The sequence below is a fragment of the Schistocerca piceifrons genome, chromosome 3 (assembly GCF_021461385.2).
Source record: "Schistocerca piceifrons isolate TAMUIC-IGC-003096 chromosome 3, iqSchPice1.1, whole genome shotgun sequence".
Taxonomy (NCBI): domain Eukaryota; kingdom Metazoa; phylum Arthropoda; class Insecta; order Orthoptera; family Acrididae; genus Schistocerca; species Schistocerca piceifrons.
The window spans coordinates 550,221,544-550,247,481 of record NC_060140.1 but is presented as its reverse complement, the minus strand read 5'-3'; the positions used below and the strand labels follow the sequence as shown (position 1 = coordinate 550,247,481).

The following is a 25,938-nucleotide window of genomic DNA, read 5'->3' as shown; positions in this document are numbered from 1 at the left end:
AAGGAAGCCTATCAGTATTTATTGTTTACCTCTTTAAGTGTCTCATTTACTCCTCCTATATCTACAGATAAAGTACACCGTCTGTCCGCTTTGTTGACTTGTTTCTATGTCCATATCATAGTCGACTACCCTTTACTTAGGGGCGCTTTTCTGCAGAGTAAGTTGATCACTGCTCCTAATTAAGCACAATTTATGAACACATCTTCGCTAGACTATCGAATAGTTGCCAATACCACTTCCAAAATATTGTTCAACAAAACCAAATGAAGAAAAAAATGTTTAAATGTGTGTGAAATCTTATGGGACTTAACTGCTAAGGTCATCAGTCCCTAAGCTTACACACTACTTAACCTAAATTATCCTAAGGAAAAACACAGACACCCATGCCCGAGGGAGGACTCGAACCTCCGCCGGGTCCAGCCGCACAGTCCATGACTGCAGCGCCTTAAACCGCACGGCTAATCCCGCACGGCCCAAATAAAGAAATTTCTCAGGAATTCTTTAGCTGAAACTATATCTACAACCAAACAACTAGCCGATACTTCTGCATTCAGTGTTTATTTTTCGCTTAATGAATAATTTTGTACGAATTTATAAGACATATTATCCTCTACGAAACGATTTTAGCACTGTTCACCTACTATATTCAGCAAAAGCTATTGCCCCGTCAAATAAGTTTTTCGGTAACCTGTCTCTAGACTCCTTTCTAACCGCAGGCGATACAAGACGCTGTGACCTAAGATTCGTATGGACACCGAGGTGGTAAATTTTACGCTTCTGATAGTAAATTCAGTTTTCGCTTTTGACTACTTCATTACTACGTTTGATTTTTTCTTTTCATTTATACATCTCCTAATAGTTAGTGTAGGGAAAGAAGAAAAATTATGGTCTAACGCTCCGTCGATAACGAAGCCGAGCTCGGATTAGAGGAAGAATATGAAAGAAACCGGCTGTGGCATAAAAAAAAAAAAAAAAAATAAATAAAATAAAATAAAAAAAAATTGCAAGCAAAAGAGACTGAGGGAAATCATGGAAGACGTAAATCCCGGGATCTGAACTCCGTCGTTTGGAATACAAGTACAGAGTGTTAACCACGGCGCCACCTCTTCCCGTGTGTATCATTAGATTTCTCTCTCGGACCTCCCCAAGAAAAACTTCTGTACAACTGGTCGTTTGGGACAAATTTGTCCAAGACTTTAACAGAATTATCCAAGACAGTTCCTTGTTGGCTAGTTCGGATAAGTACTTTAACTCACTTGAAAATTAAGACACAGTGTGCAGTAATTTGTCGAATTATTCATCGAAACTGTATCATAAACTGTAATTTCATTTCCTTATTTAATGCTGATTCTTCACCACATGTCATGGTAATTTTCTGTCTAACTCGCCACATGCAGTAGCTCAATAACCCTATGCAACATGATTTTTGATGTTTGCATAGTTTTTCCTGTTCCTTTAGTACTTTTTTGCAGTGATTTCAGATCTGTTACTAGGTTCCTTCCTATTGCGTACAGCTTTTTCACAAATCAGGTAGCCTCATTTTTCATTTAAACCTAAGTTCCATAAGAGAAATTTTATTGCAAGTAAGAGAAATTTTATTTTAGTAAAATGGAGTATTTGGTCAACTTGTCACACCCATGTGGCTATTAAGCGGGAAACGTTAGTTCACTGCTGACATGCTATAGTGTTGCGACGCTATATTTGTGCTCTTAAATGTACTTTTCAGTTTCTCAGAAATAAGTTCTCATAAGTATTTGAACAGCCCTAACGGAAGGCAGGAAGTTAATAGTTTCGTGAAAAATGTCGGCCACACTTGCTCTGGTGATCAAGACAAAAGCTGGGCACTGCAAACGGTATGCCGTACATATGTGGAGGGACTGAGACTGTCGAAAAGTGCTAAGAGGAAATCAACACCTTCGGCAATTCCCAATGGCCTGGAGCGAGCCGCAACACCATGTATATGATTTATTTTTTATGGTTAACGTTGAAGGTCGTAACGCAAAAAGTAAGTAGGATTTAAAATATCCTATTATTTATTTGGTCTTCCAACGAGTTATGCATAGTGAATCTCTCCCTATCCAACTCCACCTACCATTCTTGAAGATTTGCAACAGGAGAGTAGCTCAGAAAATCAAAGCGATGATTACAGGCCAGAAGAAGATTCTGCACTAGTTATTTAGTCATAACGAACTAAATGATTTAACTCGTGACTTGAAAGTGACAAAAAATGCCACCGAATAGCTTGTGTCAAGATGGAAAGTAAAACTTCATCTATTACCTGGAGTACCATTCTCTTGGCGTAGCAACACAGAAAAGGAATTAATAAAATTATTTAAAGGGGCCAACCATATAGCTTTCTGTTGTGATATTGACGGTTTACTGAATTTACTTAACGCCTCTTGTGGCCCAACTTTGTAGAGGTTGTTTATAGACTCACCAAAGAGTAGTCTATAAGGTGTTTCTTTACATAATGGAAATTTTTTTCGCTCAATACCTATAGCCCATTCAATACACCACAAGAAGGCGTAAGAAAACCTCAAAGCTGTTTTGAAATATGAGGACGCAGAAAAACATTCTTGAACAATATATGGGGATTTGAAAGTAGTTGGCATGATGCTTGGACAATAATCTAGGTACACAAAAATGTCGTGTTTCATTTGTTAAAGGGACATCCGAGCCAAAGACAACCACTGGAAGGTAACTAACTAGCCCGAAAGAAAAACCCTCGCACTCGGTTCACAGGCTATAACAAATGATCCAATTGTGCAACCAAGCAACATACTATTACCTCCTCTTCACATCAAATTTTGATTAATGACACAGTTTACCAAAGCACTTCCAAAAGATTTTGACTGTTCCCTGAACTTACCGAAAGTATCTCATGAGAAACTAAAAGAAGAGCTCTTTGCGAGGCCGCAGATAGACATTTAATGAAAGATAGTTTGTCTAAAAGAACAATGAAGGCAGAGGAAAAAAAGAATTTGAGTTTCATTTAACGAAGTAGTGGTAGATTTTTTCTGCAACAACAGACATCCAAATTATAAATCCATGGTCAAAACAATGTTGCAGGGTTTCATGAAATAAGGATGTAATGTGAGTGTGAGGCTTCATGTTCCACATTCACATATTAATTTTCTCTCCGTTAATCTTAGAGATGTCACTAAGGAACAAGGAGAAGGGTTCCAATAGGGCATTAAGAAGACGTAGAAGAGATACCAAGGAAGGTGGAATGCAAAATGATGGCTGACTAGTTATATGCTAAAGAGAGATGGCACTGATGAAGGGAGACAACCCAGGAAGAGAAGTTTTGCCCCGTGTCAGAAAGAACTAGATGCTGTGAGATCACTGAAGGGAAATTAAATTGTTATTCGTATGTTTTATAATAATTATTAGCATTTTTAAGTGAATGTGTACCACTGTCTGCTCTAATGCAATGTGTAGTGATTCTATACAAGGTTACAAAATAAATAATTTATTTCTAATGGAGTTTAAAATACCTGTTAGAACAAATGTGATATCAGAAAAAACCTCAGACGTGCTGTGTATAAAAATCTGACGCGATAAAGAAAAGCCAAAATAAGATTTGTAATCAGTATGAAAAATACTTAAAATATCACCTTACAGTCATAAAACATTGTTCCAAAAGTTTTAAAATGCAGCATAGTGTAAATTGTCATTTGTATTGCCTGTTGGCGTCTAATTTATGCACTCTGAACTGAATGACTACTGCGTCTGTTATTCGTAAGTAAAGGGTTTCTGTATTGAATTTCCCTTCTTGATCCTGATTTCACAGGTTGATATAACCACCACGCGCCGGCTGACAAGCACTTGAAACAACTGAAGTAGAATGGAATTGTTATTAACTCAAAGACATGATCAATACCTAATTGATCTGATACGCCGCCTGTTTCTGCCTACTCGGCGGCCGGCCCCTCGCCGCCTTCTCTCGCGACGGCGTTGCTTTTACTTTTTGTTGAATGCCACTGCGCGCAAGTCGGGTGGTTATCAATTTATGAAATTAAATAAATGCACTGAAATTTGAGGAATGAATCGATGGGGATTAAATCAGTGAAGATACAATGATGTGAAAAGATCTCACCGCAAAATGTTCAGATATGCTTAACCTGAAATGTGATGAATACGTATTAATAACAGAAAATTTGACCCAGACATTAATTCGAACTCGAATTTCCTGCTTATCGCGAGTTGTCCCCTTAGCTAAGCCCCCTGGCCTACTTCAAACTTTCATTGTCTCTAATAATTCCACACATGACCCGATCGGTACTGCTGGGGATTCTGCCAGTGACTGTGTATATGTGTGTGTGGGGGGATGGGGGGGGGGCGTAGGGGGGGGGGGGAAGGGGTGGATAGCAACGGTGGAGGCACGTGACAAGTCTGTGACAAGCACAATGAACTGTGGTTCTATTTGCCATTTCCCTCCAGGTCTTAGAACGGAAAGAAATCGAACTTCGACGGATCACATCTACCACCAGACTGTAGAAGAAACCTACTGCACGCGTACAAATGAGTCAATGTATCAAGAGAGAAAATAATTTTCGGTGTTGAGGTCTGCGTACATCTCTAGTCAGTTATGTCCGATTTATGTATGGGATGCACATGTTTGAAATAAAAGTTACAGAAGTAACTTACATCAATCGCCTACTGGCGTGAATTTGCCTTTAAAATATTCTCATATCCAGATGTAATATTCCATTACCAAAACTTTTATTGAAATGACGTATCTTCTTTTGTATTTACCTTTATGGATATCTCACACGATTATAAACGAATACGGTTGACCGGTACACTGTAATATCAAGGTGGCATACACAGCAAATAATGTTTTCTGATCACAAACAAATATGATAATGTTGAGACTTACCAGATGGTTAACAATGAGCTACCGGCCACCGGACAGCTAGCATTTCTCTCTCTCTCTCATCCAAGCACAGACACACACACACACACACAGACACAGACACACACACACACACACACACACACACACACACACACACACACACACACACACACACAGTTATTGCGTATTACATGATATCAAGCGTTTACTATCAAAGAATGTATATTAAATCAGTTTCTGCACTAACAAAATATTCAATTTCTTTTGATGGATTAACCATCAAGAAAAATAATTTTGTTAGCAACTATGCCCAATAATAAAGTAACATGGAGCCCTACAGACACCTGTTGTTTTGACGTGGTTTCTTACAGCAGTTAAAGTACAATTTCTTCCACATATTATAAAAACTACGGAACAATTTTGCAGGAAAATAAAGTACCATGTTTGTAGTGGTGCGTGCGAAGCGCAACATTGAACACACCAAACTCTTTTCACCCATTCCGAGATATCTAACTAAATCACAGCACACCAGAAACATGTTAAAGTTGTGAGGTGAGGAAATAAAACACTATTATGTCTATGAGTGCTCAATTCAACTTTATTCTCCTTATTAAAAACTGAATAGAACTTAGTGCAAAAAGGATCAAATAGCTAGAGTGTTACTCGTAACTAACTTGTTATTTACAGGCATGCTCCATGCATCCAAACTTACAGTGCATTAAGTGCAGCTAAAGTCGTGTCAATCTCTAACAACAACTCAAAGTAAATCGTAAAGTAGGTCCATTTGTCTTACAAAAATACATGACATGGAAATGCAACAATTAAGCAATGCAAGAAAATTGTCTTCAAGTAGGTATACTTTAAATGTCAATCTTCATGTCTGTAACAAACTAACACAATTTTATACATATATTAATACATTAACACAATATTCAAAAGTAAATCAAAGAGCGTAACAATAAGAATACATCTGATGAATTTCGTGCCATCTTCATCTTTTCGCCATGAACTGCAAATTAAATAAGATAGGCATCATTACGCGTAAATGAGGCAACGCAAGAAACATTACACACACTTAAAAATATATTCACGAACTTTTGCACAAAAGCAGTATGTACAGGGTGTCTTAATTATAGCACCATCACAATGACTATCAACGGCGAGATAAAATAATATATGAAAATAAAGTTTTGTTTTAATCACGTGTTTGTTCCAGCTGCCTCTGTCTGAAGTGCACAAATAATTGAAAGGAAAATATATCGTACTGATAAAACAGAAAGATCGCAACTGACCCCTTTGGGACAGTATTTAAAAAGGAGAGAAGACACAACTGGGACATAATTGCATTTTGCTTAGAACACGACAAAACCAGGAACTACGAGAGTTGGTGAGGAGATAGGACTACGACAAGATGATTTAATGTCAATTTTTGGTTTTCTTGAAACAGATAAGTGTCATTTAGTTCTGCGTCCTTTCAGAAATACCTTGAGCATTATCCGAACTTTGTCGATCAGAATGTGAAACAACACAACTTTGGAAAGCACAGAACATACGTCTGTCTACGTCGTATAGCGAACAACAGCTTTCGCACGGAAAAGAAACAGAAAAGCAATATTGGCACCAGAGATCGGGCAAGATGGTTAAAATATTTGCAGATTGCTTAAAAATATCTGTGTTCAGAAATAAAACATCGGCAAATGTAACACACTGTTTCAGATGGTTTGAAGAAATGTGAAACACGTTGTGAATTGTGTAGTGGATATTATGTAGTAAGTAGATGTAAGTAAAAAAAATTGATCTCTAAACATGAGATTACACACAGATCGTTTTCACGTAAATTTGAAACTGAAGACCATGTTTTAATGTCTACTTGCAATTAATATCTGAAAGCCACCTGCGAGACTCGCTTACCTTATGGCTATTAAAATAGTTTTCCTAGCGCAAATCTTAGACAATCTGATTTCGGTTTTTTGGATTTTCCTCTTTCCTACCTGTCTTTGTTTTCTTGCGCCTCCACCCTCATGAAGTATTAAGGACGGCGACGCCGAGTGAAAGACAGTTTCACTGTGCTTTCTTCGTAAATAAGAAACAGAACGATTACCTTCTTTTTTTTGTACTTGTTTCAGCCGCTCTATAATTGGGATGCTTCGGAAATCAAAGAATTCCGCTCAAATACAAAGCACGAGCTTAATGCTACCATCCTTTACCATCGCTAATAGAAACAATTTGGATGAATAGACTAGCAATGCAACCACAATATGTATGTATTATGAAAATAAGCAGCTTTTTAGTCACAAAATCTGTGCTCTACATCAACTGCACCTATTTCTCCGAGCGCGAGACTGCACGGTTCCACGTTAAGTTGAGGTGTCTGTTACATTACGTTTTGTTTCTACCTCTAAGTAAAACAAACAAGTTATGTGGGAAGCGCCATTAAGTTACAATATTTAGATGTTCGTATGATACATTGCGGTATAGCAGTAGTACCTATCACCAAATGTAAAATTTTGAAAATCACAACTGTTTCAAATTTTTGTATCTGACTTCTCTCTGGCTGAAACAAACAAATCGTGCGTCACTGTTTATTCAAAACAATGTAGTACTTCAGTCTGATCTGTGACATGTGGGGGATTTACACGAGCCTTTTTCGTGATAGTAGTTTACGCGAACATCGTTTCGACATCAGAAATAACAAATGAGCTGTGTGTGTACAGATACATATATATTTTGTACAATAACCAATTCTTTCAACCGTCAAAAGAACAGAACGCGGAAAAACTGAAAAGCTCAGTTTCAAAAACAGGAAAACTACTTCAGGCAGTCGTAAGCGAAACGGTCCTGTAGATATACTTGGTACAGAGAAACCACACATGTACTGAATAAAGCGTATTATCTATTTATACGAGTGTTAGATGCTTGTGATTCAGATTCAATAAATATTCGCAGTTGCAAGGTAGAGAATACTGATTTTATGCATCACCTGTGATATAGTCGTGATCGTTAGCTCTAATTATGAATGGCATGAACCTCATGTGGACGCCATATACTCTAACATCTGATCCAGTAGGAAATTACTGCAAAACATTTACAGGTCAGATTTCCACACGAGATGAGAACACTCGCTGATGTCAACAGAAAGCGCGAGCAGGAATGCAGTTGGAACGTCACCCTCTGGAAAGTGATAGAGATCCGCACAACGATGGGACATTGTCAGAAGACAATGCAAACACTATGGCGCAGACAAAATCATACGAGCAGTTTAGTCTTGTAACTGAAAGAAGTAATGGAACGAATGTGCAGAACAAACGAAACTCAGAGCAGTGATGTAGAGTGGAACTACGAACTGAAGGCAGGGAACAAGCACTCGTGTATGCCACAAACTGCGCAGTCGAGTAGTCAGCAAAGCTACTTGAGAGCAAATACTTCGGCAGTAAGCAGTGCGCGACAGCGATCGAGGCGGCTGGTACAGTGATTACTACCTGGAGTTAAACACACGTGGACGCCGCCACTTTTGAGCACCATATTGCACTAGAACTTCAGTGCAAGCCTGCTGGCATTGTCATCGGGAAGAAGTTAAGGAACAAAGAGTGTCTCGCGGAGCGGTAAACATAAGTGAAAAACACCGTTGCATAATTCCAGCGCGCTGGGTATAGTGGGATAGAAACGACTTTTTAGACTGTGATGCAAAAAGAAACAGCCAGAGTTGCAACTCAAATGGATGTTTATGTAGTCGGTTACTGGTTTCGGACTGCGCCCATTTTCCAAGCAACCAATGTTTGCAAGTATAGCGTCCGTCAGAAATAGCAATAAATAAATTGCGTGCATATATGTACGGTCGCAGGTAATGTTCGTTAACGAACATTAGTTGGAATCATACACATACGTGCCCACTTTACATAATGCAGTTTTGGACGGAAATTTTACTTGACAAACGTTGGTTGGTTTGAGAATGGGCGCAACCCGAAACGTCACCGACTAAGTAAACATTCATATTAGTTGCAACTCCGGCTGTCTCGTTTTGCATTACAATGGAAAACGTACATTTGCAAGTGACTTGACGTGCAAGTAGGTATTGTGCGAACTCTTCAACGTGGCAGCTGTAATTGGATGAGGGAGTCGAACTAGGGTTGCACAAGATGCCTTCATAGGTCGGGCCTGTTGTACTGCCTCGTTTACTGCACTGCCAACCTCAGAGAGTAACCGAATGTTTGGCGTTGTGCATTGCGCTCGTTGTTTTTTTTTAATGTACATTATTTGGAAATGAGAGAAGAAGCTACTGCAAGCGATTTAGGGAGATCACAGAAAACCCAAGTCAGGATGGCCGGAAGCGGGTTTGAACCGTCTTCCTCCCGAATGCGAGTCCAGTGTGCTAACCACTGCGTTACTTCGTTCGGTGTTTCCAGTGTGCTAACCAATGCGTTACCTCGCTCGGTGTTACAATCCTGCTAAGTGAATACTGCACGTGGATTTGAAGAATGCAATTGGAATGGAGATGGTTCCATATTGCGCACGCTGCACGTGGTAAATATACAGGATCGCCACCTTCTGTGCTCGGCTGTCGATCACATCGTTACTTTGATCCACGTATAATTTTTTGTTTATTTATGCCCACAACCTACTGCCACGTTGAACTGGCCGCGCATTACCCATCTGCATACACGAGACAGCTCTGCACTCCAATCGTCGGAAGAACGGGAGATGCCGAAACAATTGTATACAGACGCTCGGGTACCAACAGAGCTGCACAAACGATCTGGTGTGCCAGGTGAGATCCAGATAGATAACAGTAGCGCACACACACAGACATACACACACGCGCGCGCCCTACACGAAGAGGATGGCAAGCAGGAAGGAGAGGCCGGCGAGCAGCACGCCCACGGCGGCCAGCAGCTCGGTGGAGTCGCGGACGGCTGCCTGCGGCCAGAGGAGCCAGCGCCGCAGCGCCAGCCCTTTCTGCTCACCTGCCTCGGCCGCCGCCGTGGCACGCGCCACCTCCAGGTCCGCCTCCTCGTCGCTGGCGCCCGCCCCCGCCACGTCCGGCACCAGCTGGTCCCGACCGCTGTCTTCGTCGTCGTCGCTGTCGTCCTCCTCGCCGCTGCGCCGGCGCTGCCGCCGCCGCCCCTGCCGGACGATCTCCGAGATGAGCACGCTGCCGTCGCACGACAGGTTGCGGATCTCGCAGCTCTCCTCCGGCGGCAGCCGCAGCTCCACCGTCGCCGTCTCCGTCGCGTGCTCGGCGCTTCGGCTCCCGCGATGCTCTTCGGCTTCGTGTCGCGATAGGATGTTGTGCAGCAGGCTGTGGTCTGCCGGAGTGGAACCGACCCCGGCACTATCGTCGAGCCCGCCCGAGGGAGACCTCTGCGAGCTGCCGGACTGCGCCGGAGTCGACCGTCGCTCCTTGACGGCGAGGCTCGCCACCGCTTTGGGCGACTGCAGAGGCGGTGGCGCCGCCAGCTTCAGGTTGGTTGCGGAGTCGCCCAGCTGCTTCAGCTCTCGGTCCAACTTCTCACTCGTCGCCCGCGCCTCGTGGGCCAGTGCGCTCAGCAGATCCTCCAGGTTGTTCTCGTCGACTGGGGCTCCAGCGTGCCGTTTCCCCTCGGTCGCAGGGGGTGGTGGCGTGTACGGAGGTGGCTTGCCGAACGGGAGCCTCCCGCCACTAATATCTTGCGGAGACGGGCTCTGTTTCGCCGACTGTTCGGCACTGCCGCTCGTAGGGACGAACACCCTGAGACGCTGTTGCCAGCTGCGCCGTCTCGCTGCCGCGTCTTCCAGGTTCAACCGGCTGTCCGTCAGTGTCTCGGTGCTGGTACTCGCACCTGCGGCCGTGGAACTAACGTCGAGCATCGCGCGCTCCACCCAACTCGCGGAGTTGTAACGTTGGTGGTGGCGGTGGTGTCGGTCGTGGTGGTCACACTGCTGCGCTGAGAGGCTGTTCCGTCTGCCGTCGCTACCGGGATCACTCTGCTGCTTATTCACTGGCGAAGCGGCATTCCGCATTTTAGAGCCTGCGACCACTGCGGGGTTTCTTCCCTCGGCAGATTTTTGGGCCGTCTGCAGTGGGTCCGATAGGTCGGAGAGACTCTGCGCCTTCTCGAAATCTCGATCGTTTGGAGCCGAAGGTACGCGGAGCAGTGCGTCTCTGTTCACCAACCCCATAAGGTTAGCAGAGAGAGATCTAACGGCGCGCTTTTTCTTCTCGTTTTTCGTATCATTCGATGGGAGCCCTGCAGCATCCTTGTGCGAATCCTTCCTCAAATTTCGGTAAGCGAGGTCGTCTTTGACCACATCAGGTATCTTCTTGGATTTCGAAGCAGGTCTATAGCCAGTAAGTGGAGCAGTCTCGGAAGGTGTAGCGTGTAAGTAGTCACTGTTCGGAGCCGGTGTTACGGGTCCCAACGGTATGCCGAACGGTGGCTGCGGTTCGACGACACGCAGAGTGTTGTTAGTGTGGCGGATGTTGCGGAAGACGACGTCGTCCAGTGTCGTGTCTGGGCGTCCGCCGGCAGGAGGGAGGTCTGTCACCCCGGCCAGAGCTGGAGTGGCTTGAATGTAGCTGCTGAAGTCTTGCGGTGATGCAGTGGCGCTGCTGCGCTGTTCCTTGGGGTTCAGCCTGCGGTACGCCATGTCGTCCGTCACGATGTCGGGCACACCGGACTTGCGGGGCCCTGGTGCTCTTCGCCGCTGCCTGCCGCCACCGAACTCGTTATCCCCGTACGCGGAGTCGTGGCCGTAATTGTAGCCGGAGTCTGATTCTGCTCCACGACCCCACGGTGTGGCCACGGAGATGGGTGCATCGCCATTCTGTTGGCATCGCTGCTGTCGTTGCAGCTGCTGCTGACGTGCCACAGCGGCATCACGCCTCTCTGCGCGGTCTAACAGGTCGTCGTCTCCCAGGCGCAGACTGTTGTAGATTGCCTCCAGTTCCGAAAGGGCGTCCTCCAGATTGGTCGATCTCCTCTTTTTCTGTGAATTCGTGTCCTGGGCATCTTCAGGACCCATCCATTCTGAAGCTTCAATGCTCGATGTGGAACTCTGTCTCGAGAAACGTCTCTGTGGTGGAGCAGGAGGATTAGGTTTCGTCTGATTTTTCTGTACAGTGGCATCTCTACCTTGAGACGACCCACTGCGGTCTTGATTCTCGCTGTTTTCCAGCACCATGGACAGTGGCCGAAAGTTGTTTGATGGGGATGTATCCTTCTTCTTATGCCCATCTGTCCCGTTGGGACTTTCCAAACTGTCTTTAACTGGACCATTGCTGAAAATCTTGGCTGGCTGCACAGGACTGGCGAGATCTGACTGGCCACTGAGGGAACTGACAGACTCCGTGCTACGTGAAGGGAACGATGCACTTGGCACTCTGAGCTTGAAAGACTTGTCCGGCGTCGTCCTCTCCTTGTAATGTGGGCTATTTGACCTGGACCGGTCACTCCTGGCAGCAGACGACGAAGCCGAATGTTGCAAAGGTGGTTTTGCAGAAGCAGATGCCGGTTTCCGTTGTCTTCCAGTAGCTGCCTCTTGCTCCTTCTGGCGCCAGAAGTCTGTCGCATTGACAATAGCGGGATGACGACGAGGTTCGGGCAGCTGCTGCTTACTGGTGGGCATCGTAACAACCTGGGAATCACTGAGGTACGGTTGTTCGTAACTGCCACTCGAGCCGTTGTACTGTACGTGAATAGGCCTGCGGCTCCGTGGGTACTGGTCGGCAAAATACTGTACTTGTTGGTGAGACTGCTGAGGTGCTACATGTCTCGAGGTGGCAGTGCACTGTTCTGTGGGTGTGCGAGGTACCATTCTGTGGCCGACATTCTGAGGAGACGGCAAAGGCCTCAGTACTCCGGGAGCTCCGTTGCCGTCTGGTGTCACAGAGTTGGGCCGCGGTCTCGACGTCGGTGTAGGAGTAAAGCTCTGCAACCTCTGCTGCTGTGGTGGTGGATACGAGACTGCAATTTGGTTGTCAGAGCCGGACCTTCTCTGGTAGCCACCACCGCCCACCCACACAGTGCCCAAAGATTCCAAATTGGAGCCGTGTTGGGCCGGTTGGAAGTACTGTCTGAATCTCTCGTGCGGCGCGTAGTCTGTCCCACTCTCAAACGCATAGGACATAGGCCGCGGCACGTCCGGCTGTCCACTCGGCCCGGTCGGCAGTTTCCTCTGCGGGTCGCGAGGAGGTGGAGGTGGCGGCCCCTGTTTGACTGTCGGGAAAGCAGACGACTGTCCGGCGTGCTGGTGTTGGTGCTGCTGCTGGTGATGGTGTCCGGGGTGGTGGTGATGGTTGCCGACGGAACTGGAGCGCGCGGGTAACAGTCCGGTAGGTCTCGCGATGGGAAACTGAACGACCATAACGTCGTCGGCACCCGTCACAGTAGTCGGCGCGCTCAGCTGCGTAGTCAACTGGTGACCGTGCGACGGTGCCGTCGCGCGGTGGATGTTGCTGTCGAAGGACTGGCTGCGCTGCTGCGGCTGCTGGTGGTAGGCGGCGGCGCGGCCGTAGATGTTGTCGTGACTGCCGGTCTGCACGGCGTGGTGCCACGCCGGCCTGGAGGTGCCGCCGGCTGCGGAGTGGTGCTGGGCGAGCAGCAACGACTCCGCAGACGTGCGGACGGGCGAAGGTCCGCGCAGCACCCTAGCCGAACCGCCGACCGGGCCGCGTCCCGGCGGGAGCAGCAGCGACGCCTTGATGCCACCGCCGGACAGTGCGCCACTCGGCGGGAAGGTCGCCGCGTCGGCGGGCGGCGTGACGGGTTTGAGCAGCTTAGGTCGCACCAACGGGCTGTGCGCGGGGCTGGGCGTCGCAGAAACGGCCGGCGACTCCAGCTGGTGCTGCTGCCAGCGGCCCGCCTCCAGCCGGCGGATGTAGCGCTCGGTGCGCGCGCTGCGCGACCGCTTGCTCAGGGACAGGCTGTCGTCACTGGAGCGCGGCGGCCGCTGCTGCTGCAGCTCCGGGCCGGCCTCGTCCGAGCTGGAGTCGGCAGCGGACGCGCGAAGTCTGCTCGCCTCCACCCGCGCTTTCACTAGGTCGCGCCGGCCGCGGCGCGTGGTAGTCGTCGTTCCTCCTCCTCCTCCTGGTCCTCCTCCACCGCCTCCACCTCCACCTCCTCCTCCGCCGCCGCCTCCTTCCACGGAGCCCGACCCACTAGACTCCTGCCTGCGGTGCTGCTGCGTTTGCTGCTGCTGTGGCGGCTGCCAGTCTTTGCTCGAGGACCGCGACGACAGGGAGTCGCCGAGACGTGGGGACGCGTTGCCGTTAACGTCTTGCGGCGTCAGCGTAGGAGACACGGCCGGCACTTGCTGCTGCGGCTCTCGCTCGTTTTCGCGCTCGTGCTGCTCGTCCTGCTGCCGCTGGTCCTGTCTGTGCTGCTGCTGCGACTGCGGCTGCGCCTGAGGCGGGTGCGGCGGCCTCGCCAGAGGGTTGACGACGACGTGGTCGAACGTGCCGACGAGCTTTTTCTTCGTGGAGCCGTGCTTGGAGTCGCGGCGAGAGCGCCGACGCGAAAGGAAGCCGCCGCGCGCGTCCTCGTCGTCGGAGCTGGTGTCGGGGGGCGTGTCCGGGGCGTCCGACTTCTTGCGGCGGCGGCGAAAGAGGCCGCCCAGGGACCAGCGCTTGCCGGAGCCGCCGCCGCTGGCGGCTGCGTCCTTCTTGGTGTCGGGCAGCAGCTCGTCCGAGGGCCGGCGGTGTCGCGGCGGTACCGGCTGGCTGAGCGCCGCCATCTCGACGGCTCGGTCCATGCTGCGGCTGCGGGGCGCCGACAGGGGGCGCGCGCGCGGCACCGTGCTCACAGTCTGCGGAACCCAAACACCAAACGCTGCACTACGTGCCGCACTCTTTGCTCATAAACACTTATGTTCGCTAATGCCACATCTCGTTTGATGGATTTATGTCAATTAATCGGTTTCAACTCTAACGAGTCACCATCGGAACTAGTATCTTGTTACGAAAGTATCACGTCAAGTCGTCATCTAGTGCTTCCTTTTTATTTTTAAAGTACGATGCGTTTGCAGGCACACTAGTTGATTTTAAGTGACCCGGATGAGCGCCAAATGGAGACCTGACGTGTTTCTATCGTGGAAAGAAACTGATTCTGATAATGACTCATTAGACTCAAAGCGGATTGGTATAAATCCACAAAATGAGATCGAGACAAACTTGAATACAAAAAAATTAAATAGATCGCATGCTTCAATCACACACTATCAAATTTCCTGTTCACTGCTCAAAGTATCCTGAATATACAGGGTGTCCCAGAAAGAATGGTTCATATTCGGAGATACGATAAGAACGACCATCAGAAGCAAAAGAATCTATTAAACATAGGCTCTAAAATGCGTACATCAAGACCTGTGAGCACTTGCTCATCTTCGCTACTGTGGAACACATCTCTCCTTCTGAAGAAGTGCTCACAGATCTTAAGGCGTGCATTTTAGAACCCGTGTTTAATAGACATTTTCGCTTCGAATGATCGTTCCTGCTCGACCCCTGAATACTGATCATTCCTCCTGGAACGCCCTCTATTCGGAGGATCTTCTAAAACTTGCATCCCATTTTGTTTCGCGAACTCTTCAGGGTATCGAAAAGAGATTTTCGGCACGTGAAGGTACTCAAAGGGACACGTAAATCTGTTGCATATGTAACCTATTTAACTCTTGTATCAAACGAGATAAAGAAGCAATGATATTTTTTTAGCGGAACTGTATAGAAATATATACATTTGGTAACGGCATTCGAAAGATCTTCAGAACACGGGTACAGTGATATAACGCTTGTGGATGTTGGCGTCGCAACTTCTCGCAAAAATATCCGAGAAGTGTGCTCAAATTGAAAGACAAGGCAGCGTAAACACCGCTCTCTGGAGCTCTCGTGCCGGGCTCCTTCACTGTATCAAGCCTTTCGAGTGTTTTATTGTTTCCACAAAAGCTCTTCACTTAAATATAAGTATGCACTCTCATTTGAAACAGTTTTCAGATGCCGTTTATGATACGCTAGAAGTTAGCATGTAGTTCCATCTACAACAATCGTAGCTAACACGTAAGTCGGGTCGAGAGGAAATACGTTTTATCTTAGCAGCATTGGCCCCCTTCTTGCTGCATGTAACGACGCAGCTCGACATGAGAGCCCGAATTGGCGGTGTTTGTACTGCAGCCGATTACGAACGTCTTGCCTTTCACCTTACCCGCATTACTCGGATACTTGTGTGGAAATTCCGATGCGAAATTTGCGAGAGTTATGACACTGAACTCGAGTTTTAACAAGCTTTAGAATGCCGTTAACTGTATTATATCGTTTTATTAAAAATACTTTCTTAAGTACACATATCTCTTCAGGGTTTCCATTCACATTTCTGCTGAAAGCTGCGTAAATGCGAAACACATTACTCAAGTCAATGGTTGCAGTTCGGTCGGTACAAGAGTGTTAACAAAACTACGTGCACCTCTGCCTATTACGATTCGCCGAAAACATCGTTTCGATATCTCGAACCGTTAGGAAATAAGAGGGGTGCTAGCTTTATGTGCTACATTCCGTATACCTCAAAACAGAAGTAATAATAAAACAGATCACAGTCTCCTATTAGACGAGGAAGTGGAGGCACATACTGGGCGTGATTTTGTTTAAGCACGTTACGTCTCACGTAGTTGGGGCGAAACAAACTAGCGTGGTCAGGCGACGGGGATCTAAGTTCTAATCTTGGCGAATGCGTCCCTCATCTTAATCATTAAGCCATCTCACTCGGTTTGTAATTTGGTATGGGGAGTATGACGTAGCTTAAAAATTCTATATAGCGAACACGTTAATTTTTTCAGATTAGTTCAGTTGGCCGTCGGTAGGTTAGGGGCCTGAAGCTGACCGAACCAGACTATTAACTACTTGCGTAATGAGAGGTTCTAAGTGATCCATACTTTCTGGTGAATTCTTCAATGGCGCCTTTAAAGATGCTACGGCGGAAATATCCCCTCATCCTTGTATTATTCAGGCAGTGTCCCGTTGCTAATGACACGGGGGACGACGAGGCGTTACGTTCTCACTTCCTTCGTTCTTCCAATCTTCTACAAGAAAATATCGTTGCAAGTGAGGCTAGCACCATGTTGCTCCATAAGCACCAAGTTGTTTCGTGAGCACTATGCTGTTTCATGAAAATTCCATGCCACCATTTCGTACAAGTCATGCTGTTTTGTAATTAATTAACCAAAATTATCGTCGAACAGAATTACAACGAATGATACAATCATTAGCGTAGTATCTCCGCGCGCTCCTGATTCCGCCACTTAAAGTTTTAGTTATCAGAAGTTCAATTAATCCTTAACGAGGCATGGCTGCAGATGCGTAATCCGATTCAGTTAATTTGCGCGTCGGTATAGGTGCGAACTTTCAGAGATCGGATTAGAACCCACGACACCATTGACTGACTTACTGTGGCACGTCGCATCTTTCTGGGTGGATACCTCGTGGAGAACATAATCAGACCAAATATCGTAACGCACGGTTACATGTGGAGAAAATACTGACAAAATTCGAGGCCACTTGCAGTTTAATTGGAGTTGGAAACCTTTCGAAGCAACAACCATCTCAGTTGCGACTACTGTGTCAACTTCTTATTCACAAATAATTTAAATCGTGTATCGCTCCTTCTCAAGTACCTTGTACCAGCATATCTTCACGCATGAAGTATATATCAGTCACGTAAAGAGCGACTATTTACGCGATAAAAACGGCACTAAAGGAATGCCGTAACGTCAGCTATCACGGGAAATCCACAGGATGAGCACACAGCGCAATGTTCTATCATTTAATTAACACAATAATGCAGCTGAGCTGGTGTGCATTACCTTGTGTGGATGTCAGCAACAAAACTGTTTTGGCCCGCGACACCAGTGACGGATAACCTTCTGCCGACAGCTACTGTTAGCGCTTGAGACCCGCACCACTATTCCAAAGAAACTCACGCTCTGGATTTTTTCCTGTCTTCGAGAAAAATAAACTACCACATCATTTCCACTGGATTTATAGAGAGTAGTTTATGTTAATTAAAGTGCCTCAACAAATTAAGTAAAAGTACTGCCGTAACTGAAACTTATTTTACGCGTACATATTAGCGCAAAGAGAGCTACACTTAGACACGAGGAACAGCTTATGTTCTCATTCAGCTGCGAATCACAGGGCATATTCCATATTCATACGCATCTGTGCCAGGTACAGACTATCCATGCTGAGAGACTAACTTGACGCATAGTTTTTCCTGCGCTTGCTAGTCCAACAATGCCATCATTTACCGATAAAAGAAAAATTATGTTCATATAAAAGTCTCTACCTCTGCCCTTCGCTTTATGTAACTGCGGAATACTTTACCATGTATGTATTTACACGTAGCGTTTACGGCGCAAACTGCTGAAAAATATCAAGCGTGGCTCACATCAGATCGCACCGTGCAAAGCTGCGGGATATTCGGCAGTGAACCGGTTCGCTAGGCGGATCTCGGGCGTCCGTAGTGTCCTGGCGCAGAGCAAGGTCACCTGTCAGCGCGGCGTGGCTCCGTCTTCTCCAGCCCGCCAGGCAACCTATGCGACGCGTCCCCTTCCAAGCTCTACAGCAGCCACACTTACAACGGAGGTTCCAAGCGGTGGGATCCACTGTTTTCAAACCATCAATACAGTATTGTAGGTCAAGGTCGCAGGCATCACATCGTGCAGTTTTTCACCCTGGTGGGTCCTCGTTTGCGGGTAATCGACGGAAAAAAAAAGAAACGGAATTCCACGTAATTCTTGTAGCTTTAAAAGAGGAAAATGTATAGAAACGGATTGCGCAGCGTCATGGTTAACTGACTTGAAATACTATATTTTTAGATCTTTATCGAAATTAATCATCATTTATTCAGTTGATTGGTTAAAATGATCTTTTTTTCTATTCCTTTGTCACATCATTTTAATTACCATATTGTCCTTTCAAATGGTTCTAATTTTTTTCGCATCATTCTTTTTCCAGTTGGAATCTTTGTCCATGTGAATTTAACTAATTTTATTTACCTATCATAATATTTATACATTACAAAATGCCACTCAATCGGTTAAAAACAAAAGGCGAAATAATCGAATTATACTGACCGTGCAATGCTGTCAAAAATGTAATTTTCAGTTCAAGATGCTAATTTTCTTGGATGGTAATCGTCAAACAAACACTTGAAACAAAACTTCTTCCTGCTCTGTGGACAAAATAACACAGATGATGATGATGATCATCATCATCATTTAAGACTGATTATGCCTTTCAGCGTTCAGTCTGGAGCATAGTCCCCCTTATAAAATTCCTCCATGATCCCCTATTCAGTGCTAACATTGGTGCCTCTTCTGATGTTAAGCCTATTACTTCAAAATCATTCTTAACCGAATCCAGGTACCTTCTCCTTGGTCTGCCCCGACTCCTCCTACCCTCTACTGCCGAACCCATGAGTCTCTTGGGTAACCTTGCTTCTCCCATGCGTGTAACACGACCGCACCATCTAAGCCTGTTCGTCCTGACTGCTACATCTATTGAGTTCATTCCCAGTTTTTCTTTGATTTCCTCATTGTGGACACCCTCCTGCCATTGTTCCCATCTACTAGTACCTGCAATCATCCTAGCTACTTTCATATCCGTAACCTCAACCTTGTTGATAAGGTAACCTGAATCCACCCAGCTTTCGCTCCCATACAACAAAGTTGGTCGAAAGATTGAACGGTGCACAGATAACATAGTCTTGGTACTGATTTCCTTCTTGCAGAAGAGAGTAGATCGTAGATGAGCACTCACTGCATTAGCTTTGCTACACCTCGCTTCCAGTTCTTTCACTATGTTGCCATCCTGTGAGAATATGCATCCTAAGTACTTGAAACTGTCCACCTGTTCTAACTTTGTTCCTCCTATTTGGCACTCAATCCGTTTATATCTCTTTCCAACTGACATTACTTTCGTTTTGGAGATGCTAATCTTCATACCATAGTCCTTACATTTCTGATCTAGCTCTAAAATATTACTTTGCAAACTTTCAATCGAATCTGCCATCACAACTAAGTCATCCGCATATGCAAGACTGCTTATTTTGTGTTCACATATCTTAATCTCACCCAGCCAGTCTATTGTTTTCAACATATGATCCATAAATAATATGAACAACAGTGGAGACAGGTTGCAGCCTTGTCTCACCCCTGAAACTACTCTAAACCATGAACTCAATTTACCGTCAACTCTGCTGCCTGACTATCCATGTAAAGACCTTTGATTGCTTGCAAAAGTTTGCCTCCTATTCCATAATCTCCTAGAACAGACAATAACTTCCTCCTAGGAAACCGGTCATATGCCTTTTCTAGATCTATAAAGGATAGATAAAATTCCCTGTTCCACTCATAACGCTTCTCCATTATTTGCCGTAAGCTAAAGATCTGGTCCTGACAACCTCTAAGAGGCCTAAACCCACACTGATTTTCTTCCAATTGGTCCTCAACTGATACTCGCACTTTCCTTTCAACAATACCTGAGAAGATTTTACCCACAACGCTGATTAAAGAGATACCTCTGCAGTTGTTACAATCTTTTCTGTTTCCATGTTTAAAGATTGGTGTGATTACTGCTTTTGTCCAGTCTGATGGAACCTGTGCCGACTCCCAGGCCATTTCAATTATCCTGCCATTTAAGACCTGAAATTCCACTGTATTTGATGTGTTCCGACTTAATTTCATCCACTCCAGCTGCTTTATTGCACTGCAATCTATTGACCATTTTCTCCACTTCCTCAAATGTGATCCTATTTCCATCATCATCCTATCCCATTGTACATCGAAATCTGAAACATTACTGATCGTATTTTCACCTACATTGAGCAACTCTTCAAAATATTCCCTCCATCTGCCCAAGGAATCCACAGGATTCTCCAGCAGTTTTCCTGACCTGTCCAAAATACTTGTCATTTCCTTCTTACCTCCCTTTCAAAGACTGCTAATTACCCTCCAGAATGGTTTTCCAGCAGCTTGACCCAAAGTCTCCAACCTGTTTCCAAAGTCTTCCCACGATTTCTTCTTGGATGCTGCAATTATCTGTTTGGCTTTGTTTCTTTCTTCAACATAACTTTCTCTGTCTACCTGAGTTCTAGTATGTAGCCATTTTTGATACGCCTTCTTTTTCCTTTTACAGGCTGCCTTGACTGTGTCATTCCACCAGGCTGTTTGCTTCCTCTTACTTTTACACACTACTGTTCCAAGACATTCTTTAGCCACTTCTAGTACTGTGTCCCTGTACCTTGTCCATTCCTTTTCCAGTGACTGTAATTGACTACATTCAACTAACTGGTACCTTTCTGAGATCACTGTTATGTATTTGTGCCTGATTTCCTTACCCTGAAGTTTCTCCACTCTTATCCTCCTACATACGGACGTGACCTCCTGCACTTTCGGCCTCACAATGCTAATTTCACTGCAGATTAAATAATGATCAGTGTCATCAAAGAATCCCCTGAATACACGCGTGTCCCTCACAGCCTTCCTGAATTCCTGATCTGTTATTATATAGTCAATGACAGATCTGGTTCCCCTGCCTTCCCAAGTATACCGGTGAATGTTCTTATGTTTGAAAAAGGAGTTTGTGATTACTAAGCCCATACTGGCACAGAAATCCAAGAGTTGTTTCCCGTTCCTGTTGGCCTCCATATCCTCTCCAAATTTACCCATAACCTTTTCATACCCTTCTGTTCGATTTCCAATCCTGGCATTAAAATCACCCATGAGCAGAACACTGTCCTTGTCCTTTACTCTAACAACTACATCACTGAGTACATCTTAAAAACTATCCATCTTATCTTGATCTGTCCCTTCACAATGCGAATATACTGACACAATCCTAATTTTCTTGCTAGACACTGTCAAATCTATCCACATCAGTCGTTCGTTTACATACCTTATTGCAACTACGCTGGGTTCCATTTCTTTCCTGATGTAAAGCCCTACACCCCATTGTGCTATTCCTGCTTTGACTCCTGACAGGTAGACCTTGTATTCTCCCACTTCCTCTTCTTTCTCACCCCTTACCCGAATGTCACTAACAGCTAAAACGTCCAGCCCCATCTTACTTACAGCCTCTGCCAGCTCTACCTTCTTCCCAGAGTAGCCCCCATTGATATTAATAGCTCCCCATCTCATTACCATTTGTTTGCCAAGTCGTATCTTAGGAGTCCCTGGTTTGTCAGTTAGAGGTGGGACTCCGTCACCTCCAATGGTCAGAGGCATTTTGCTCTGATTGTTGCCAGCATCATATTTAAAGTACCAGGGGAGCAGGTTGCTAGCCTTACTTGCCCCGAGTCCCATTGAGTTTTACCCGTAACGGTTGAGGGACTAACCGGTGGATTTGGTAGTCTTTGCCGTATGAGCACAAAGGTGACCACGACTCAGAATATGTCAGAGATGCCCAGCCTTATTCCAAAGTAACTGGTATCCCGACTGTCGGGACCACTTACTTGGCCACTCATACGTTGCCCGTGGTTCATGAACTAGGACATGACAACAGGAACCCACACCATGAACCACACACAGATGATGTTAAAGAAAAAGAGAAATTATAAGTATAGGTTTACTTATAATATCTCTTTTTCTTTAACACAGATGATGTTAAAGAAAAAGAGAAATTATAAGTAAACCGATATTCTGGCAAAATGAGGTATAGAAACAGTGAATACAATGCATGGACGAAAATATGGGATGATGAAATGGACGAAATTAAATTAGTTTAAACAGGGAAATATTTATAATCACATGCACCAAGGATCCGAGGAAAAAGAATTGTAGGGCGAAGAAATTATAGCAATTAAAAAATTTACTATGGTGATCAAAATGATGCGACATAGAAATAGATACATTTAAAACAAAAAACAAATAAAATTAATGATTAAACTAATTTCGATAACGATTTAAAAATAAAAATATACAAAGCACTTAGTGACATTCGAACCCGCAAACACTTGCATGTGAGGCCTGAACTGTAACTATTATATTACACAACCAGCCTACATAACACTTATTCTCTAAAGCTATAGAGCAACATGCTGCATTTCGATACTTTTTTTCGTCGATTACTCGCTATCACGGGCCCACCAGGGTGAATGGCTGCAGGGTGTTATAACTGCAACCTTAACCTATGTCACCGTATAGCCTGAATGGTTTCAGGAAGTCAATCCTACCGCAGGGGACCTCTTCCTGTTAGTACTTTTCGGTCTGTCGTGCTTACAAGACGGCGTTTCGAACTTCCCATCATCGATTTGATTCGTATTGACGAAGTGTGCAGAGTACGATTAGGACTCCAACTTCTGTAAACAGGAAGGCGCAACTCTCAACTGTTATACTTTACTCGTATACGGTCACTAATATGCAGCGAGTTCGCAGACGAACTAGTAGGTGCTTAGCTTCATAAGTGCGAGATCTCTCGATCGAATCTCGCTGCCGGTACCACTTTTTTTGTTAGTTATCTGCACCAATATTTGATGCCACGCTTCGATATGCGTGGTACGCCGCGAATTTGTCGGACGACCGAGAACCGTTTATGAATGTAAACTAAGCTTGTTTGGCACTAGACAGATTGAAAAAAAACAACTATGGTCATGTAAAAATTCGGCGTTCCTTACATCTGTTGTATGTCGCGACAATTATTATTTTACATGTTTCTACGATCAGTATGATCCTGATTCGGGCAATGCTGCATAGGTTTTACATTATAGTTGTAACAATTGTAGATACAATAAAGTAAATAAAATGACTGCGCCGATTTGATTGAAAGTTCTCGTGCATAGTTCTTATCTCCTTAAGGAAAAGAAAACAAAAATGGTTCAAATGGCTCTGAGCACTACGGGACTTAACACCTGAGGTCATCAGTCTCCTAGAACTTAGAACTACTTAAACCTAACTAACCTAAGGTCATGACACACATCCATGCCCGAGTCAGGATTCGAGCCTGCGACCGTAGCAGCAGCGCTGTTCCGGGCTGCAGCGCCGAGAACCGCTCGTCCACCGCGGCCCATTTCCTTCCACGTATCTTCCAATCCAAATTTATACTCCGTCTCTAGTGACTTCATCGTCGTCGTTGGCGGTACCTGAACCCATGCCGGCTCCTGTGGCCGAGAGGTTCTAGGCGCTTCAGTACGGAACCGCGCTGCTGCTACGGTCGCAGGTTCGAATCCTGCCTCGGGCATGGATGTGTGTCATGTCCTTAGGTTAGTTAGGTTTAAGAAGTTCTAAGTGTAGGGGACTGATGACCTCAGGTGTTAAGTCCCATAGTGCTTAGAGACATTTGAACCATTTGAACCACACCGGCCGCCGAAAAGAAAACATTTTCTCCTTTTTTCATGTTAAAGATTAGGAAAAAAGTATCATTGCGTGAACGGGAAGGAGATTCGATCCAGAGACCTAGCGCATATGAGACTACGTGCTCACTCACTCAGCTGCGGACCTCGTGAACAGTAGCGGCGCTAAAAAACGTACATCATTAGCACGCCTATAATTTTCAAGCTTAATTTTCTCAAAAACAGTTGAAATTTGCGTCTTCCTATTTACACATGTTGCAGTCTTAGTCGTGCCCTACGAACGCTGTCAATATGAACCAGATTGGTGAGGCGAAGTTCTTAACGTCTCCTTGTTAGTCCACTACTTTTACAGAATACGTTAAACAAAACGAGGCTGAACCGTACATAAAAGCAACTCTACAAAAGAACCACACCTAGAAAGTTTAAAATGCTAACAAGCGTATGGTTGTTACACAGCGTTCTACGTTAGCAGTCACTGTGTCACCAGTACATTGCACGCATTTGTCACCAAAATGGAAGAGCGAGAGCATGTGTACAATGAACGTTCGCGTTAATAACGACTCTTAGTGACACGTGAAAGCCTCTGATTCAAACAACAAGATGTTTCTTCTGCATCGCCTCTGTGTCTCATTCTTCACTGATTGTATGGGGCTGCATTACTAGGAACACGCGTTGCAAACTGTGCTGTTTAAGCGAAACGCAACTCACGTAACGAAAGCGGATGGGAATTCATTCTGTCCGTGCAACTTCAAATATTTCTCACTGCTTGTAGTAGTACGAAATGGCACATATAAACTGATAACTTTTTGATTTCCTTTGGAAATAAAAATACATAGCAACGCCGACGTGAGGCAAATTACCTTATGTTGAATTGTAGATAGTTAAATGTAGTTATGCGTGCAGTTTTCAGGAGCAGACAAAGACGATTCACTGATAACGGTAAAAATATGTCTTTATCTTTCTCTTACGCCTCTTTGATAGTTACCAACAATCTCATCCCGTCAATGCAATGTGAAAAGAAACTTTTGGGAATATAAAAGGGGAAGAGAGAAAGAAATAGAAAACGAGAAACAAAAAAGAGCACATATAGAACATATATCCTGCAGTTAAAGGTACTGTTCGTACCCAAGCCTCAGCCTCTCCTGTTAATATGAAAGTAACCACACCATTTTTACCTTGGAAATTCCACATTCTCTAATCAGAAACACGAACGTTAAGTCTGAAAACTGATCACGTACTTCACAATTTAATTTTCAGTACTTTCTCATGAGGATATTGCGCCTGTTGGCCGAGAAAATCACGCCATTTGCTTCATGACCTAATACAGCATCGTATCTGCGAGGATGCTGGATGCTGCAGTGCATGCTGGTACGGAACTACGAATGTTTGCTTCTCTTACAATGTTCTCGGGCTGTAAGGTAACACGTTCTCCTTTCCGTTATGTAACGCACTAAATCGGATGTCTGTTGAGCCTTGCCAAAACATCTGACGGTCTTAGCCTACATTCACTTTAATACATTGCTCAGCAACGCGTGAATCGCTTCACTACACTGGAGTGTGTCAGACCGTTCGAAAATCTCATTCTCTCAGGGCAGCGTGAGTAATCAAAATTATTACAGGAAATCGTCAATATCATAAGGGGCGATCAATAAGTTTCCGTTTGTGGGCGTTACTGCAGCGTGTACGCAACGTAGTGCGTGCGACTACGATGCAGGTGTACAGGGTGTTACAAAAAGGTACGGCCAAACTTTCAGGAAACATTCCTCACACACA

General features: G+C 45.2%; 1 protein-coding gene across 1 annotated transcript in view; it reads right to left on the bottom strand.

The window, feature by feature from the left end:
• The window catches only part of LOC124788825, a 242,778-nt gene that overhangs the window by 197,635 nt on the left and 19,205 nt on the right, over nt 1-25,938 (bottom strand). Inside the window, exons 2-3 of the mRNA XM_047256106.1 lie at nt 13,954-14,641; nt 9,823-13,923 (exon numbers count right to left, since the gene is read on the bottom strand). Coding sequence (XP_047112062.1) covers nt 9,823-13,923; nt 13,954-14,641 — 4,789 coding nt within the window. The remainder of the gene's footprint in view (nt 1-9,822; nt 13,924-13,953; nt 14,642-25,938) is intronic.